The sequence below is a fragment of the Dermacentor variabilis genome, chromosome 7 (assembly GCF_050947875.1).
Source record: "Dermacentor variabilis isolate Ectoservices chromosome 7, ASM5094787v1, whole genome shotgun sequence".
Taxonomy (NCBI): domain Eukaryota; kingdom Metazoa; phylum Arthropoda; class Arachnida; order Ixodida; family Ixodidae; genus Dermacentor; species Dermacentor variabilis.
In genome coordinates, this window is record NC_134574.1 from 103,348,007 (window position 1) to 103,366,407 (window position 18,401).

Here is an 18,401-nt window from a genome sequence, read left to right on the forward strand (position 1 = left end):
TTAATTTTAAGTTATGCGTTTTACTCACTTGTTGAAGTGTCCATGCAGGAAGTTATGTAACTTCGACATCAAAAGGGCTCTGCCGTGATAAAAGCAAACAAAAGAATAACAGAAAGCAAGATTACCCGGCGTGCCTCAGTTGTTGTTATCAACATGGCGGCGAGCGACTCTTGAAGTTTTGTGCGAGCGGTGAGCGGCGGTGGCGATCCGCCGAAGGATTCGGGAAGAAAAAAAATTTGTGCGCGTACCGGAGTGACCCCCGAGAAGTGACCGTTCGGATTTACCCCCCGGCAGGACGCTGGACGCTTAAATGACCCATCGGCGACGCCAGTGCGGCCGCACGGAACGGAGAAAACGGAAACATGAGGTAAACATTTTGTATGTTGTGTGTTACGCGGTTCTGAGGACGCCGTTCTCTCGCTCAGTCGCCCAGGCGGTTTCCGCCTCGCATCACGGTCTGTGAAGCCGTCGACCCCGGCTTGCACGCCGCGTCGTCGCCTGCTATCGCACGCTTTCGTGCGACGACGTCGTCCGTGCGGCTTTTCTGTAAGAGCCTGGGTCGCCGGTTTGACGTCCAACGCTGCTGCGGTCGCTGTTTCTGTCATGTCCGGAGCGTTCGTTGGAACACAGGAAAGGATGATGCTCCGACAACTCGCGCGTGTGGTCATTCACCGTCGACGCGCGACATTAAAGCGCAGCTAGCTTGCCTGCCGCTTGTGCTCCGTCGAAGAAAGCGTCTCGCACACCTTCCTGTTTACACCCTATTTATGAAACAGTGCAGGGACAGTTTTCTCGTCTTGTTGCAGACGTCCGAAAAATTTCGACCGATATTTTTTTTTTTTTTCAGTTTTGTTTTGCCTTATGGTGAGCCCTCCGAGCAACGCGTGAATCTGAACATCGCCGGACTGCTACTTTCTTTTACTTTTTACCTGCGTTTATTGTCTTCTCGAGGTAGCGGGTTATTGAACTGCCACGCTCGGCAAGCGGAGTTGTTTCGCTGCCTCTTTTGACAGCTCGCTAGCTAGCGGGTTGCCCCCGGCGCCGGACCTGCTCGCAGTTTCCGAAGCCCTCGTTTGACCTAGCTGACAGGCCATCCTCCGTTGCTCCCTGTGCTCCGTCTATTGTTTTCCTGGCGGCGTCTGTTTCGCGAACCCGCCAGCTCGGCCTTCTTGCATTGGCGTGTCTGGCTTAAGCTGTTTTGGCAGTCATTGCCCGGCTCGAACGGCCTACGTAATACCATGCCATGTCGTTCGAAAGAACGCAACTGTTAATTTCAACGAAAACGTTTGATTCGGTGCGGTGTATAGGTCAGCAAGTCGTAAGCGTTGTAATATAGCGTTGGTTAGCTTAAGCAGTAAGTGACACCGCGTCACCGCGGAAGCGCGTATGCCACACGAATGTCTCGCGAAGGCAGGCAGGCGCAACAGCTGCTCCTAGAAGAGAGCCGAGCGAATTCATTTACGTTCTTCGTGTAGCAGCGCGACGAACGGACAGGCGTCAAGAAGAGGCTACGGAAGCGCTGTCTTTCAAATGAAGCTTTAGTGATGACACAATGCAAGTGTGCATACACAGCAAGTGGAACGCGCCTAAACGAAAACGGACGAAAATCAAACTCGCTACAAGATCACCTGTACGTCATGCACGTGTGGTTACATATGATTCGAGTATGCGCACTCGTCCTTTGTCAGAGAAATGCAGGACCACCTAATGAATGCGTCTGCTATCTATGGGGTACGGCGATTCTTGTCTCATGACGCACTCCTCAAGTACTCAAACGGAATGGTTTCGCGTGCTCCGAACAAGATTTTTCGCTGGCTGTTACAGTGACTTGTGAAAGTTTCAGAGCTTTCCTTTTCGTTGTCTCTTTAGAAAGCACCGTTGCTTTCCTCGAAAAGAGAAGTGCTACCCGGCGTAATACCAGCAGAGCGGCCGCGCACGTGCGCTGCCTTTTAATGTTTTGTCGTTCTCGTTCGATCATTCGTGTGACGTCCAGCTCAGGCGTGACGTCATTCGGACCGGCGAAGTCGATTGACTAATCCGGGATGCGATCGAGGCGACTCATCGGCTCGTCCAGAGCACTCCAGCAAAACGGGAGACCGACCTTTCTCTAGAGGGGAAAAAAAAAAAAAAAAATCGAGTAGCTGCAATCACCAGCCGGCATACTACATCGACCCCGCCCATCTTTTCACCCCTCGAAAGTGTCGTCTGTTTCTTTTCAATTCCACCCCCTTTTCATCGATTCGTTTCTTCTGTGATGCATTTTATCGCCGGCTCTCTGCGTCGATTTCTTAATTTAATTCGTCATTTCGTTCGTGTGGCCGAGTCCCAGCTAGGTAACGTTGGTCCTCTTCGTTGGACACTTTTTTTTTTCTTTTTTGAAAGCGTTGACCGTTTGTCGTTTCATCTGGGCGCACGCGATCTTTTCACTTTCACATCCGCCTGCCCCCCCCCCCCCCCTCTTCTTTTTCCCCCGCAAAGTCGACTCATGCTTTTTTTAAGTAGGCCACTGAGCAGGTGTATCTGGGGCGTGACGTGGCCAGTGTGCTTTTTCTTCGTCCAACATTTGTTTTCTTTGGGCATGCGCACCCACTTGTGACTGACTGGCGTGAGTCGAGAGTGCGTTGTTTTGTGTGTGTGTGCTCCCCCTGCGTAAGGGGGGGGGGGGGGGTTGAGCGATTACGACGCGGCACGATATATCGTGCCCCCCCCCCCCCCACCATCATCGCCTTTGTTCGCGCGTGCGCAATAGTGTCACCGCTTTAGCGAAGGGGGATGCGGCGAAATGACGGACGTAGCGAAAGCGACCACCTTCGTCACGCGTACGCGGTCATGTTGGAATGATGGACGCCCGCGGAGAAATGATCGCGGGGCTTTTCGCAAACCCTTTTGCAACTGGGTTGTGCCGTAATATTTTGTCGGATCCTTCCTCGCAGAATTATACTGTGTCACCCCCCCCCCCCCCCCCCACCTCCTTATCTTTTTCGATTTGTAAGAGGAACTCAGCCCCAGTAGCCGAGTGGCAACAGGCGTTCCGGTGTTGAGCACGAGACCGCGGGTTAGAATTAAAAAAAAAAAATAAGAAAACTAGAGCTTGGAACTCCAGGTGGTCGAAATTAACGCGTCACTAAAGAGAGAGAGAAAAAAAAATGTTGAGGTGTACTATAGTGAATTGCACACCTGTGTACTTAGATTTAGGTGCACGTTAAAGAACCCCAGGTGGTCGAAATTTCCGGAGTCCTCCACTACGGCGTGCCTCATAATCAGATAGTGGTTTTGGCACGTAAAACCCCATAATATAATTTTTTTTTTATTTTTAGTAGTGAATTGGCGTTTCTACGATACTTAAGAAAAGCCACTCTTATCGCAAAGTACGGGTTTGCGATAAGGCAAGTTTCCCGTACCATATCGCCGCGGCTTTAAGTTTGACGGGCCTAGATAATATTTCTCCATTGTAATAGCAGATTGATGGACATTCCCGGAGAATTTTTGGCGTCGCCGTGACCGTCCTTGTATATTTATGTATATGTAGTGCGCTATGTGTTTACGTTGCCGTATGCGCGAGGTAGAGGTTGTACTATTCAACCGCCAAAGTTGCTCAACCAGGTCTTCGGATTTGACTAAATTATTCCTCTGACTTTTTTTAATAGTTGCAGCGCGCAAGCAAAATTCGTATCGCATTTCATGCACAGCGCATGCCTTCCTTTTACAAAGTAATAAATGACTAGGCTTTTTATGTTAAATCTTATCAGACTGCGAGAAAGGCCGAAACAATATCAGGACCGATAATTGCAGTATGTGCGGTAATTACTTTAAGGGTTAATTATTAAAACATTGTTAATTAGTCACACTACGTAGACGTCAAACACAGTTGAGTCTGCCAAATTTCGTAGACGCAACTGTGACGTCATGAATTTTGTTGGCAAATATACACTGTATTTTAAATGACCCAAAGACGGAGCCTACTACGCTTGATAAATATATTTAGCCACAGCGGCCAGTATATATATATATATATATATATATATATATATATATATATATATATACGTCGCATTAACGCACCGGCGCTATAGGGTTACGGCGCGAAATCTAAAATAAAACAGAAGTTTGACCTTTTTTTCTCTCTTCTAGTACTCAACCTGTTACTGCGCACAAACAGTTTCGAAAGAATACTTTATCAACGTGAACTGATTCAGCGCTTGTCGTTATATTGTCTTTTTAATGAGATGGTTCTGCCTCTCTCTCCCACCGGCCTGTGGGGCTTCCCAAGTGACACAGGTTGCAAATTTCCGGCGTTGACGCGAGACAACGGCGCAGGCAGCAGCCGGGGGTGAGATGGGGGCCCACGAGCCTCAGCCGGAGATGATGAGGGTTATCGTGTAAAGGTTATCGCCACAAGCCTGCAATTAAAAGTGCGCTCTCGTTGGTGTTAAAGCCCCCCCTCTGTTGCGCGCGCATCCGATGGCGTCATCTGCACAGATATGTGCCTACGTATATGCGATACTGCGCAGTCTCGTTTTATCGCGGTGGGTTTGGGGAAGTCGTGTACTGTGTTGACGCACATCGGCGTTATTGCAGCTGTCCCGCATCCGGGGTGTTGTACAGGCGCGCACGCGCGGAAAGAAAAAACAGTGCCGAAATTATTCGTAAGGGCTCCGAGGTGAGGTTACCGACGAAAAAGATTCCTCGCGCCACGCTGATCATGCGATAGCGTCTCTGTAGCATTTATCTGCTGTGCACCAGCTCCCCCTCTCCACCGGCTCTCTGACTGACGTCACTAGACACCTGTAACAACATTCCCCGCGACGTTTCATTGATAAGAACTTATGAATTATTAATTGCGCCCTCTCACCTCTGCGTGTAGAAATCGCTTCTTATCGTCCGCGCGTTAAACCGCCGATTAGTGCAGTAGGCGACGCGGCAGCCGTGATTACGTGCTTATACACCGCGCCATGCCATTTTTTTTTTCTTTCATCCAGTCTTTTGTTATTGTTTTGCGGTCGCTCGTAATCACTCGTCGCTTCTTTCACGCCACGCCACCGTAATTACACCCCCTTATTCGTTTCCGCCACCTCGCCCGTCTTTCGTTAATATGTCCGTATCTTTTTCTCTGGTTTCATTATTTAGTTTTTTTTCTTTATCCGACCTGGACACTGCGGGAAACAATCTGTTGCTCGTACATTGAGCTTGAAACCGCATTTGCGACGGTTTCTGTTTTTTTCAGGCCTTCGCGTTCTTGCGTGCGAATTTTCCGCGTCCCGACGTGTGGGTGGTGATCTCGTGTGAGCGAAGCGTCGTTTACTTTTCTGTTTCTTTTTTTTTTTCTTTTGCTCGTGGTTATTGTCGTGCGGAAAGTGTGAACGCGGAAGATGCGGCAGTATCGTCTGGACGAACGGCGACCGTATTGTCTCGAGGAGGACGAGTACGGAGAGGTGTCCTACGCCTCCGTCGTGCCTCGCCGGAGGAATGGCGGCGCGCTCCGGCGGTTCGTGCTCAGCGCGTTCAGGCCTGCAGCTGGGAGCTCTCGCGAAAGGTATATGTGTGTGTGTGTTGCGTGTGGTACGTGGTTCACGAACGCTGTAGAAGGATCGACATTTGGGCGAGTTGGTGCTGGTTGAACATAACTGAAAGGGGCGGCGCAAGACGACGAAGACAGAAGGCAGGAACCACACGGGACGGCGCTTCCTCTGTGTTCCTGCCTTCTGTCTTCGTCGTCTTGCGGCGCCGCCTTCAAGAGGTTCGTAAACGCTGTATAGTTGAGGTCGAGAGGCGAGATTCGTACAGCGGGTCACGTGATGCGTCGCATAGAACGGGTGTTGGCAACCGGTGGTCCACAGAACAATGACATGGCGGTTACCAGCCGCCAAGTGACGAGGTTTCGCACCCTGAAAGGTGGCCTGTTTGTACCGGCGGATGACAAACACCCTCATCACTTAGGGCAGCGAAAAATTGTTGCATTGTACGCGACAGCGAGCTCGAACTGCGCCTCCGATGGGGCCAGCCGTAGCTTTGAAAACTGCGTAGGATAATACTGACTATGTACTTGCTTGTTGCACCGAAATGTCTGAGACGAGCGTGTGATAGCTACCGCCGTGAAAGTTTATTGCGTGCAGTTTTCGTGTCGTCTGGCGCAGCTATCGTACTGTTTCTACTTGGCACAAGATGTCGCCCCCTCATAAAAATAAAGAGACAACTTCAGGGTTCTTTGTACATCCATGAATATGTTAAATTGTTTCGTACGTAGAGGAAGAAACGTAGTTCGGTATAGCCCCGTGATGGGTGTTGAACCGGCGGTCTAGTAGACTAGCGCATAGAACGTGCGCAGAGAAAGGTGAAATGCTTATATAGTCGCTTGTGGCGGACGAGTATATACGTTTTGCGGTGAGGAATTCGCTGGCATTCGAAGGAGTCGCTTGCAAGGCAGTGCAGAGAGGGGCCATCGTCTTGCAGCGGATATGAAATAGTATGACGATGATTGCATATATATATAAACATGGACCGCAGTGTTTCCGAAACTGTTCTGCGCAGCGATCCGATAATACCGCTCACCGGCCTCCCCCCTCCCCCCGAATCTCCTTCGCCGCTGTAATCACCGTCGTGCTACTGCGTTACATCGTTGGTCGCACGCGTGGTTATAGCTCTGCGGAAGCGACGAGAACTGCAGAACTTGCTGTGTCGTAACCAGGCCGGTCCGTGAACGCCGCAGCCTCCGCTCCGCTAGCCCTTTTACCCTCCGTAATGCGTGCGTGTAGGGACGGTGGCACATTACGTCCGTACCCCGTCACATCGTCATTACAATTATTATTGTGTAGGACGCAAAGTACAAGTCCCATTTCCCTTGCATCGTTGGTCAGTGCGCGTGTGTCCGCATATACTTGTGCCACGACTGCGGAGGCTTGTCATGATCGCGCGTCGCGTGTTTCAAGTATACCTGTAAGAGAGCGTCCTACGTGTATAGTTGGCTTCCTCGTGTTTCAAAGCTATGGGCGTAAGCGAAGCGGTTTTTATGTAACAGGGTCGCGAGGTTTCCTCCTGCGGCGCCGTCGTGACGTCACTCGAATCCGCCTGGATATGCGACGAGACGGTTGAATGGCTTATACACAAGAACGAGGAAGATGCACAATTAAAACCGCGCATCAGCTACACCCGCGCGCGCGCGCAAGGGCAGAACGCGCGGCGATCAGCCTGCATGCTTGGAAGTGCGGTATCGAGGCCGAAATTCCGCGAGCGTCCGTACCGTAACGGCTTTGTCCGTCCAGGACGATGTTTTTACTTCCGTCCCCAATCCCAATTCACGTGTCCCGGAAAAAAAAAGACGCCCACGCGAAACAAGCAAGTGCGCGACTAAGTGGACGTGGAATGTGTACATGTATACCGAAAAACTCCTCCTCCCCACCCCCGTGGCCGTCTGCGCGCTAATTCGACCGGCACCGTGTCGCATTGTTTCCCGAACGATATATGTGTATACGGATGCGCAAAGCCTCCCCGTAGAGTGTATAGCATGCAGGTCAGCCGGCGCCGTCTTAGCTGGCATTGGCCGTCGTTTTGCATAGCGCGCAGTTGGCTGGCGTGCGGGTCTTTAAGTCCTTCCCCCCCCCCCCTTCCCTTTAGCGTGTGTTTTTCTTGTTATCATTGCAGCTTCTTTTTTCTTCTCTTGTCCTTGGAGTACCCTGTATATGTCCCTGGCTTCATGCCCAGGCTGCGGCGACATACTGCGTTCGGCGTCCGCCCCCCCCCCTTTTTTTTTTCTTGTCTCTGCGTGTCGTGTGGCGTTCGAGCGGTCTCACTCTGCATAGGAGGCACGTGGTTGCGTTGCCGAGAGGGCATCTGCATTTGTCGCTGGTATATAGACCGCCAGGAACCAGCCGGTGCGTCTCCAAGGTATATATGGCCGCGCGGAGAGCGATCGTCTCCCGCTGTGCTCTTCCGGTCCACTCGCAAAAGCTCTATGGGAAAGCAAAAAAAAAAAAAAAAGAAAGAAATAGATCGGAGCGATAGCGTGGGAAGGCGCGTTTTTCGGTGCCCGAGCGTTTCACGTTCACCTTATGCCACGTAACTGATCTGATGGGCATAAACGTCTTAGTATACGTTAATTCTCTTGGCAGACTGATCCGCATGGTTAGTCCGTTGTTGCCTCCGCGGTTATTCATTTATTTCATGATTTTTTTTTTTTTTTTGTTCTTCGAGTGTATGTAGTTCATGGTGATTGGCGTATACCTACGCCTATACGTGTTCGTATACTTTGCGATCTGCATACAGATTAGCGTGTCTGCGTAGGCAGGGCGAATTCTGGTGCCTATACGAGGAGGTCGCGGGTTCGGCCCACAGCCTTGGCGCGCTCGCTTTCGATTGGTTCGGAATGCAAAAAAAAAAAGAAAAAGAAAAGGAAGATCGGAAAGAGAATGTTAACGCAGCTAACGTATACCGTTCTTCGGTATCCGTGAAGCGGTATACGCTAAGGAACGCCGTTGTTGTTGATCAGAGCCGTCCCAAAAATGTATGCGGCGACGTCTCTCGTTTTTATACCCGCGTTGTTCGGGAGACGACGTGAACTCCGTGAATCGTCTTCCCCATTGTCTCTGCTCCAGCCCACCCCACTTTTTTTTTCCTTTGCTTACTTGATTTCGCGGCGGGAAACCTCGATTTTTTTTTCTTTTGTTTGCGAGGTTTGTAGTGACAAAAATTTTTTTTTCTTTGAATGTCACGATTCTCGCATTTCGTTCTTGCAGAATTTAAGTCCTGGTCACTTAAGTTCTGGCTTCGTATGTGCGCGCAAACGTCTGTGTCTTTCACGATTCCGTTTGAACGCTTCTTCGCCCACTAACGTTAGTTTTCCCGATCAATCGTTTTGTTTTTTCTCCCCGCCAGCTTCCTCTTTACCCACTCGCCCACCCCTCCCGCGTAAAGCACGACCGAGCGGGGGCAATCGAGGTATATTGTAAAATGAATAAATAGATACTCCCGGTTGACCGGGGAGAGCCCAGTGCAAATAAATGTATTCTCGCATACATAGTTTTCCAGTCAACACGTCAGGCCAGCTGGCCCATCTGAAATACCACCCGAGAACAAGGCGGACGGAACACGGGGTTGGGAGCCGGGGTTAGAGGGGGAGGGGGGGGGTGGAAGGGAAGGATTGGTGCTGCCGCGCCCTGACCCCCTCGTCTCCGTTCGCCTTCTTCAGTCGGCACGCGTATGCCCTCCCGCTTGTTCGTACAGCTGTAAGGTCGCGGAGGAAGGAGAACCGCGTTGGGAGAAAGTCGGGCGTCACAGTTGCGTGATCGGCGGGAGCTCGCGCGGAGAGCGAGAGTCCGTTTATAATCTCTCCGTTACGTTTTCCTCTCGCGCGCGCTTGTCCTCTTGCTTCACTTTATTATTATTTTTTTTTTTTTGCCGAGACACTCCCCTTTCCTTGTGCAGTTCCTCCTGCACCCATGCAACCTCCTCCTCACCCTCCACTCCCGCCGTCGTCCGCACCCAGGTCCTGGCGATAAGGAAGTGCGGCGGATGTTCGGGCCCCGTTGCTTGTTCTCGGTCGGCGTTGTATGAGGGGGCGAAGGTGGGGGGGGGGGGGGGGTGCATGCGTTGCCACTTGACTCGGTTTTTTTGTGTCTGCCGATTCCGCGTGCATGGTGTACGTATGTGGTCGACAAAAAGACACGCATTTGTTGTTCGGATGGCAAGAATTCGTCACCCACCTTTCTAAACTGTCAGTTGGTGCATTTTATTTATTTATTTATTTTTGTTTACTGGTATTGCCAAATGGGATGCGCATGCTGATGTAGTCAGGAGCACAAGGACTGTAAATATTTTATTTCAGGTGCAATATAGGCTCCACTTTCCGCTTTGTTCATATTGCGATGCTCGCTGCTCCCTATAGTTTCGTAGTTCGTTTCTTTCTTTCTTTGTGTCTGTTATACTTTCTTTCATCCCTGATCAACTATTTAACCTGCAGTACCGTGCCGGTCGTTTCTCTCGGCCACCTCTCCAGTTATTGGCAAACCTTCGCTATGCTGCACGTATTTTTAAGGACATTAATTATGGGGTTTTACGTGCCAAAACCACTTCCTGTTTATGAGGCACGCCGTAGTGGAGGACTCCGGGAATTTTGACCACCTGGGCTTCTTTAATATTTTGGGGACATATATACTGGTTTGCGTATGCCGTTTCCTCTTTGCCATGCACTCTTGGAATGCGCCAGTCGTTTGTACGACGGGCGGGCAGGCAGGCTACGCGGGGCGATTAATAATGTCGCGGCGAGTACTCGAGGGGCCATGTCCTGCCCGGCGCTAGCGGTCTGACGTACAACGCGGCGTAACTTTTTCGAGCAGCCGAGCTCAGAAAATCGAAAAAAATGCAGAAAGAAAAAATACACCCAATCTCCTTGTCCCACTAAGAGAACTTCACACCAGTGTCGCACAGCCTTTGACTGGTCGTTTCACAGCGCTTCTCAGCATGCGCTTTCTGCAGTGGTCTTTCTCTCGACGAATCCCTGTCAGATCACGCGAAAAAAAAAAAACATAATCTAGAACCGCGATTCGCCGTGGTTACGAAACGACTGCAACGCTACAGTTGCCCTCTAGTGATCGTAGCCTGAAACTATTTGTAGAAACGTGGCAACCGAAAACATGGCGTCCGCCACCAAATTCGGATGCCGTGGAAAAAAGAAAAAGAAAACCGGCGTTGAAGCACGCTGCACAAATAGTGAGGAAAACACCAGATTGAAATAAATTGGGCTGGAGGGGAGTACCCGACTGAGGCGTGTTCAAACTGACTCGAGGCAGAACACTATAGCGATAACGCTAGATCAACGTCGCCTGGCATGGCCCGGGGTCTCGTCGTGACGGGGTCGGTTATCCAGCGGTGGCGTGCTAAAAGCTCCCGACTTTCACGCGCCGGCGACTGGACACGTACGGGCAGCGACGACGCACTTGAAAAGGCGGGCTCGGGCGAAAGCATAAAGAAAAGGAAAGAGGAACAAAAAGGGGGGAATTCCCGGCGGAAGCAACAGCGGTTGCAGCCAACGCCACCTATAGATATGTCACAAGGCCCGTGGGTTCCGATCCACGTCGTCGTGTTACCTGGCCCCATTGTGGAGCCTCCCGATCGTAAGCCGCGGCGATTTTGACGTCACCGATTTCGTCCCGCTGTGCTGGGCAGTAGAAATTTCCGGCCTAAGTAGCACGACGTCGTAACGCAGTGGCACAGGCCCTTGTACTCTGCAGCGCGTTTTTCTTTTCTGTTTTTTTTTTTCTTTCATCTTTGTGGAATCGGATGACCGTGCCTGCTTATAACATCCGGCGCCGGTCACCTATAGCTCTCGGGTTGTTGATCGCGGCTGTCGTGGCGTCCGTCGCGGCCAGCGTCTATAATCATTCGTCTGATATGCCGCGGTGTGCCGGCCCCCGTCTTGCTAAGAGCTTCTGCAACAGTAATACCGAATCGCAATATGACTGCTCGGTATACCGGAAGCTCACCCACGGGGACACGATATGTGACGCTGATATAGAACGGCGATTGGCTAAGAGACAACGAAATACAAGCGGCAGCCTTCTCGCCTCCCCCACCCCGCTCTTTCGCAGGTTTGAGGGGTCGTTGCTGCAGGTATACTTCCTCGTCGTCGCGTATCGCCTCTTTCTCGTTGAAATGTAAGGTGCGCTGTACGTCTGCTGTCACTGAAGGATGTTGCAAAAGAGCTATAGGGATAAAAACCTGTCCCTCACTCACTACCGCAGTAGGTGGTGGATAGAGACGGTTAATGGGCTCACGTATGCACGTACTTGCTCATTAAGTTCAGTTAAGTAATTATAATATATACATGTATATATAATGCCCTACATACTAAACCACATGAAAGCTGAACCTGGCGAAAACTCTAGGGCATTTTTCTTTTTCTGCGTGGGAAAAAAATCACCAGAACCCACATCGAATGCTGCGACACGTATGACGTCAGCGTTACGCTGCGGTTCCCGTGGTATGGCACGAGTTTCGAGATCGCTGAAGCGATAATAATTAAAACGTCCTGCACGCACGTTGATCACAGCCAGACACCGCTGTGGAAAAAAAATATATGAAGTGCCGATTAATGTTAATTAACCCCATATATAACGTGCAATGCATTTCGCGCCACACGATTTGAGGACGTACGTAGATGTCCGAAATGGCGGTAAGCACAACAGTGTGTGCTCCATTATATTGTTTCGACTACATCGTGCTCGGTTTCAATTCGGCAGTCGGGATATAATACGCACTATATAGAGCGCGATTGATTGCGAAGTTCTACCTAAGGAAAACTGTTAATTCGGCAACGTCACCCCGCGATTTGTCGAGCACTCATGGGGTAACGTCCGCCTCTCCAAGTATGTAGCCCGGCTGATGCGCCAGAATCGACCCGTGTGTTGTCATGAAATTCTGACGCTTCCGCAGCTATGGGCGTTGTCCGTGGCTGCCGAGCCCGCGTGGTTGCGGGATCCGCGTTTACCGGCGGCTCAGCTCGCACCTTGAAGATGGCAGGATTGGGGAGAGGGAGGCAGGAGGGGGGAGGCACGATGGCGGCGAAACGTAGAAACGCTCGTGTGCTTAGATGTAGATCCATGTTTTAAAGAGCTCCAGATTGTCGCGATTAATTTGGAGTCCCTTCCCCCACCCACCCATCCACGCCCCCGTCCACCCACCGACACACACTATATACGGCTTGCCTCGTAACCAACCAACCAACCGCGCAGTCTCACAATTGAATAATATATATATATATATATATATATATATATATATATATATATATATATATATATATATCCATAGATATCATCATCAGCCTGGCTACGCCCACTGCAGGGCAAAGGTCTCTCCCATACTTCTCCAACTACACACCGGCCATGTGCAGATTGTGGCCATGTTGGCCCTGAAAACTTCTTAATCTCATCCGCCCACCTAACTCTCTGCCGCCGCCTGCTACGCTCCCCTTCTCTTGGAATCCGGTCCATAACTCTTAATGACCATCCGTTACCTTCCTTTCCTCATTACATTCCCTGCGTATGGCCATAGGTATATGGTATGGTAATGTCGAGCCCTCCACAGCGGGGTTCTATCGTAGCACGAGTGCTGCTTTGGTATACGCTAATATCCATCAATCCACCAACGAAATCAGTGTTCAGTAATTGTGTTTTGTCAATATGCAACTGTTAATCCAGATTAGAAGAGGCACCCTATGTTATGGGCAGAAGCTATAGTGCGAAATGACGCGCTTGCGCGTTGTTATGAAAGCCATAGTAACAGATAGTATAACATTTGATGGCACATGCGTTATAGCAAGCCCTCGATGTTATTATCGAGCATATCTTCACACGCGTTAAACGAAGCGCGTTTCAATAATCGGTGTGGCCTCTCGGTAATCTGTGCTCGTGGTTTCCGTGGTTTTTGTGCGTTTGCGCCTACCCAGCAATGTGCACTCGTCTGATGAGGCTGATGGCGCTGCCTGTCGTTTCGTGCGCCTCTTATTACATATGTCCGTGTCGTTGTGCCTGTGCTATACGTATACCAGCGAGCCCGTATATGTGCGTAGCTATACGTTCCCTCATCAACTGAAAAACGTCAGTCGGTGTATCGCAGAAGAGTAGTGGACTGTAATGCAACGAAAGTTGACATTGTTCCTTTCGGTTATCGCGTGCTACGTCCGCGGTGTTTCGGACGAGCTGGTGACCCACTTGTCGCTTTCTCTGCTGCCGGAGCACGTTCATCCGTGCGCAGTCGCGTAGCGGAAACGTGCGCGCGTTGCCTTTGTTTCGAGAGGCTCGCTTCGGATACCGCGGCTTATCGCGACCTTGGAGTCCCGGTGTCGTCGGGTCGGGCGTTTTTTATCGCTCGGCGAAAGGAAGTGTGTATATCTTGGAATGTGCGCCATGGAAACGCGGGTGCAAGTATATGCGAGGCTCGCTGGCTTTTGATGGGTCGACCTAGATTTTTTTTTTTTTTTTGTTATTGCGATAAATATTGTTCCGGGCTGTTGGCTGGGTGCGTCGAAGCCGTATACCGCGAGTTGCAGCCGCGGACGAGTTGGCGAGTGCTTTCCGATTCTCCCTCGCAATTTGCGATTCGCTTTGCGGCAGTTCCTCGTTGCGCGTTGTATAGTTCCTCGTTGTGCGGAAAGAGGTCGAAACTTCCCGCACCAGAGCTGTACCATACCCTTGCCCTCGAGAACAATTTTTTTTAACACTAGTTTGCCCTCCGGCTTCAAAAAAAAAAAAAATGCTGCACGTAATCTCGAAGCAGTGCCTTGCGCATACGGTTACGAAGGACTTTATTAACAGGATCCTGAGAAGCGCCGCCCCCTTAGGGCGACACCGCTCCCGCGTGGGGACACCTAGGCCTAACCTAACCGCCGCACCGCAGGCTCTCTGGACAGCCCAACGCTGACGATGGTCTTCCGAGCTCTTCATGGCCAAGTTCCACTTCGGTTCTGTGATGTTCTTATCCTCTCGTAACGAGGATAAAGTTTCATTTTTAAAAAAAGGAAAAGAAGAGCGGTACTGGTGGTTCGTGGATCCAGTTCAGCACGTCTGTTGGCCGCGGTTGGGGATGGAGACGCGGCCTAGACGACGTCATTTGTCTGTGTCCGCGCGGCGTATAGGGCGCTTTCGTCTGCTAACTGCGCCGTCTTTGCTTTTCCTCGTGCGCTAGTCGACTAATACGAAAACACCCGTGAGTTCGAAATTTATACTCGTTCGGACGGGCGGTTTGCAGCCCGCGAGCACTGGTGCGGAAGAAAACGGAAGTGCAGGAAACGCGCCACGAATGAACTCGCACCGCTCGCAACTGTGAAAAAAAAATGGCGGTATCTACAAATTTCAAGAGGTCTCTCTCTCTCTCTCTCTCTCTCTCTCTCTCTCTCTCTCTCTCTCTCTCTCTCTCTCTCTCTCTCTCTTCTCATTTGTGGATACGTTTAGAGTCTATTAGCTGAGAGTTGGTAGGAAGTCGTCGCACTGAAGTGTATGTACAATTATTTGTGCTTTGACAGCATGATAGAGGAATGTCGCCGGGCGATCCGTTTCAGTATTCATTGAAAAGGCTCTCTCTCTTACTGGTGCTTTTACGGGCTGACGGACAGTATAAACGCTGGACCTCGTCCACAGCACTCGCTGTCTTCCCTCTCTCACACCCCCTCCCTACGTGCAGAGTAGTTAACGGGGTAGTCTGTTTAGCCTACCTGCTTGTCCCTTCCTTCCCTCACGACCTGGCGCTCTTTGGCCATAATTGGCCCTTGCGCCATAAAACAGCAAATTCATCATTATCATCTTCCTTCCCTCTCTCTCCTTATCAGGCGTATAAAGCGACGCCTGCGTCAGCCACCCCTAAGTGAAACTTTAAGGGCGAAAAAGACTTCACCTATTTGTGCTCGACATAGAATATAAAAGCGCCTGAATCACGTGGCCCGAATCGTTGCAGCTGGTTCGCTAGCTTGTTATTGTTTTGTTTTTTTTCCCACTTGCATCTTTTACCGGGGGCTGGTTGCGTGGCACTTTTGACCGTTCGGTATGTATGCGTAAGGTGTCGGCATTTTTTCGGATAAACTCGATATTTTTTTTTCTCTCTCTCTCGAGACCTTCGTTCCCTTTCCTGTGCCCCGTCCGTCGCGCACTCCGTAGCTTACAGCCAACTGCAGCACCTCCTGGACCGTGTCGTAAAGGTGCGGGCGAACGGAATGGACCTTGCTGCACGTTGGGCTGCTGAGCACGAGGTCGCGGGATCGAATCCCGGCCACGGCGGCCGCATTTCGATGGGGGCGAAATGCGAAAAACACCCGTGTGCTTAGATTTAGGTGCACGTTAAAGAACCCCAGGGGGTCGAAATTTCCGGAGTCCTCCACTACGGCGTGCCTCATAATCAGAAAGTGGTTTTGGCACGTAAGATCCCAAATATTATTACCTTGCTGCACTCTCGAGTACAGCGCGGGCGTCCTCGTCGGCGATATATATATATATATATATATATATATATATATATATATATATATATATATATAACAAGCCCTTTGTTGTTTGTGTATGTGTGTGTGTGTGTGTGTCGGTTGTATTTTAGCGTTAACGCAATTTCGTTAAACATCGCTTCTGGCATATAGCAGAAATCTACTTATTGAACTAAGTTATTCGAAGAGGCCGACATTGCTCATTTACACTGAAAATCAATATGCATAATTGAGTAGTTAACAGAATTTCGCTAGTCAACTTTCTAACTAAATTACTTTAGCGTGTGTGTATATGTATTGTAATCCACGAATTGGGAAACTAGCACCGATATTTAGATAGGCGCAGTCAAACTTGGCGTAAAACAGGCACTTGTTGTTTCGTTTTGTTTTTAAATCAAGAACGCCGTTTTCGTGCATTGAAGTAACTTTGGGACCCCCGTCTGTATATTTGTGATGTTGTAACCACCTTTTTTTTTTTTTTTTTTTGAACCGATAAATCTGAATCTGTAAGAATTACTGGGACAGCAATGCATTTTGTCGCAAACTTTGCGAACGCATACCCAGAATCTGGTGCCCTCCACGGCATTCGTTCTAAGTGGATATGACTTCAGATGTCACCGGCTACAATTCGCAGTAAAGTAATTAGATTAAATGTTAATTTACGGAAACGTGTTAATTCGTCAAACGTTTATTTCGATTTTTTTCGTCCGCATATTGTCTTCCTGTGGAGCGGAATCTAGCTCAAGTAGTAGAACTGCGTTACAGGCCATGGGTGGCTTTTAAAAATTGTGTTAACGATAAAATAAAACACCCCGTATATACGTTGCTTGGTCCTTTTTGCGTACCGTTTTTCTCGTCCTGCTAGGGGATCCGCTTTAAAGGGGTGCTGAACAGAAAATAAGGTAGATCCGTGTTAGTTAACTGCCGGTCTACAATACCGCATAAACTCACGCTTACCGGAAGAGGAAGCTCGGTGATAAACCAGAAAACGCGCAAGAATGAAATGCATAGGGTGGCGACGCCACCTTGAAGTTCCCACATCAGCTGTCCGTGACGTCATAGATTTTGACGCCGTCTACTCAGGCCTAGCCAGCCTTATTGTTTGTTTTTTTTTTCGTCAGTAAAGACGGACCAATTTGTGAAATTATTTGCCCCATTATTCACATTTAACGGTGTCAATTATTTTACAGTGTGGTATTAGGGAGTTTTAGAAATGCGCGCCGAAGCGTCTTTGCGCACCCAAAGCTCCGCGCCTTGTTTGCCTTCTTTCGTACCCGTTTTGCTTCCTTTTGTGTTTGGCATTCTGCCTGTAGCCCCGACTTAAATTTGCGTCGCCAAACTTTTGGGTGCGCGAAATACGAAATTACCTCTTGTATTCTAAAGGCGCTGATGACCGAACTTGGCGAGTCTCGATCGATAGCTATTACTGGCGCCACGAAGTTTAAAATAACGGGGTGCTTGAGTTTATGACGTCACACAGAGGTTTCGGCGCCGCATTCGAGCAACGGAAGTTGTGGCCATCATTTTCGGTCTTGGCAATCAATCGCGCTCACGCGAAATTCGAGAAGTGTTCGCACTTCACCGTTCTAGACTGATTTAGTAGTCCCCTTTATTGCGGCTTCAGTTTTTATGCTATACCTGGGGAATGCATCAGCGATTGTTATGCAATTTATTCCTGATCAAGCCACATTGTGGCGTGATAAAGTTCGTGGAATAAAATGCCGGTACCCACTACTTTTCCCTCTGGCGTGTTTTAAATCAGTGGAGCAAATCGCTTTTATCTGCCCTGCTAAGCTTGTATAGCGTAACTTCTTCGACAGAGCCGTAGTTTATCGTGAAAATATTTCCACTTGTCACTTCTTGTCCTAAATTGACAGTGTTGCTCCTACTATTTTCTTGTTTTCTTAGCGATAAACCGCAGCGTTGTGTCGCATGTAATAACTTCAAAGGAACTGTTTACGAGAAAATAACGGTAAAAAAAAGCAGTAATCGATAGAGACGTGCGATTGTTAAAAAAAAGAATGATTGGGTATGGGTTTATCTTGGAGTGGGGTGGGCGAGGGGATAATGACTGTTAGGGCATCTCGTGTCGATGCGCAGATTAGCGTTATTGACAGGAAGCGGCGGCGACGTACGGGACCCGCGGATGGCCCTCGTAACGTCTTGATTACGATATAAGCCTTATCGATGTACTCTATGTCCGCCGATGTTGCCTACAGTGTACAGATGTGACGCACCGCCGGTTGAAGACCGAGGTCGAGGGTTCGATTCTTGGCCGCAGTGCGTTCATTTTGATTGGGAAGGACTGTACGAAAAAAAAAAAAGACTACGTGAAACGCTTCCGTGTGAGTGTGTGAAAAGAAAGGTCATCGGGTAATCAAGATAAAGTCAGGAGCCCCTCCGCTTTCATTTTTTTTTTCTGCAGAAAGTCGATGAATTA

At 49.6% G+C, this 18,401-nt stretch overlaps 1 protein-coding gene across 1 annotated transcript in view; it reads left to right on the forward strand.

The window, feature by feature from the left end:
• Window positions 1-114: 114 nt before the first annotated feature.
• ena (ENAH actin regulator enabled) overlaps window positions 115-18,401 on the forward strand; it is a 126,083-nt gene continuing 107,796 nt past the window's right edge. The window contains exon 1 of the mRNA XM_075698922.1: window positions 115-367. Within this exon, the coding sequence (XP_075555037.1) occupies window positions 363-367 (5 nt within the window). The 5' untranslated portion in view covers window positions 115-362. The remainder of the gene's footprint in view (window positions 368-18,401) is intronic.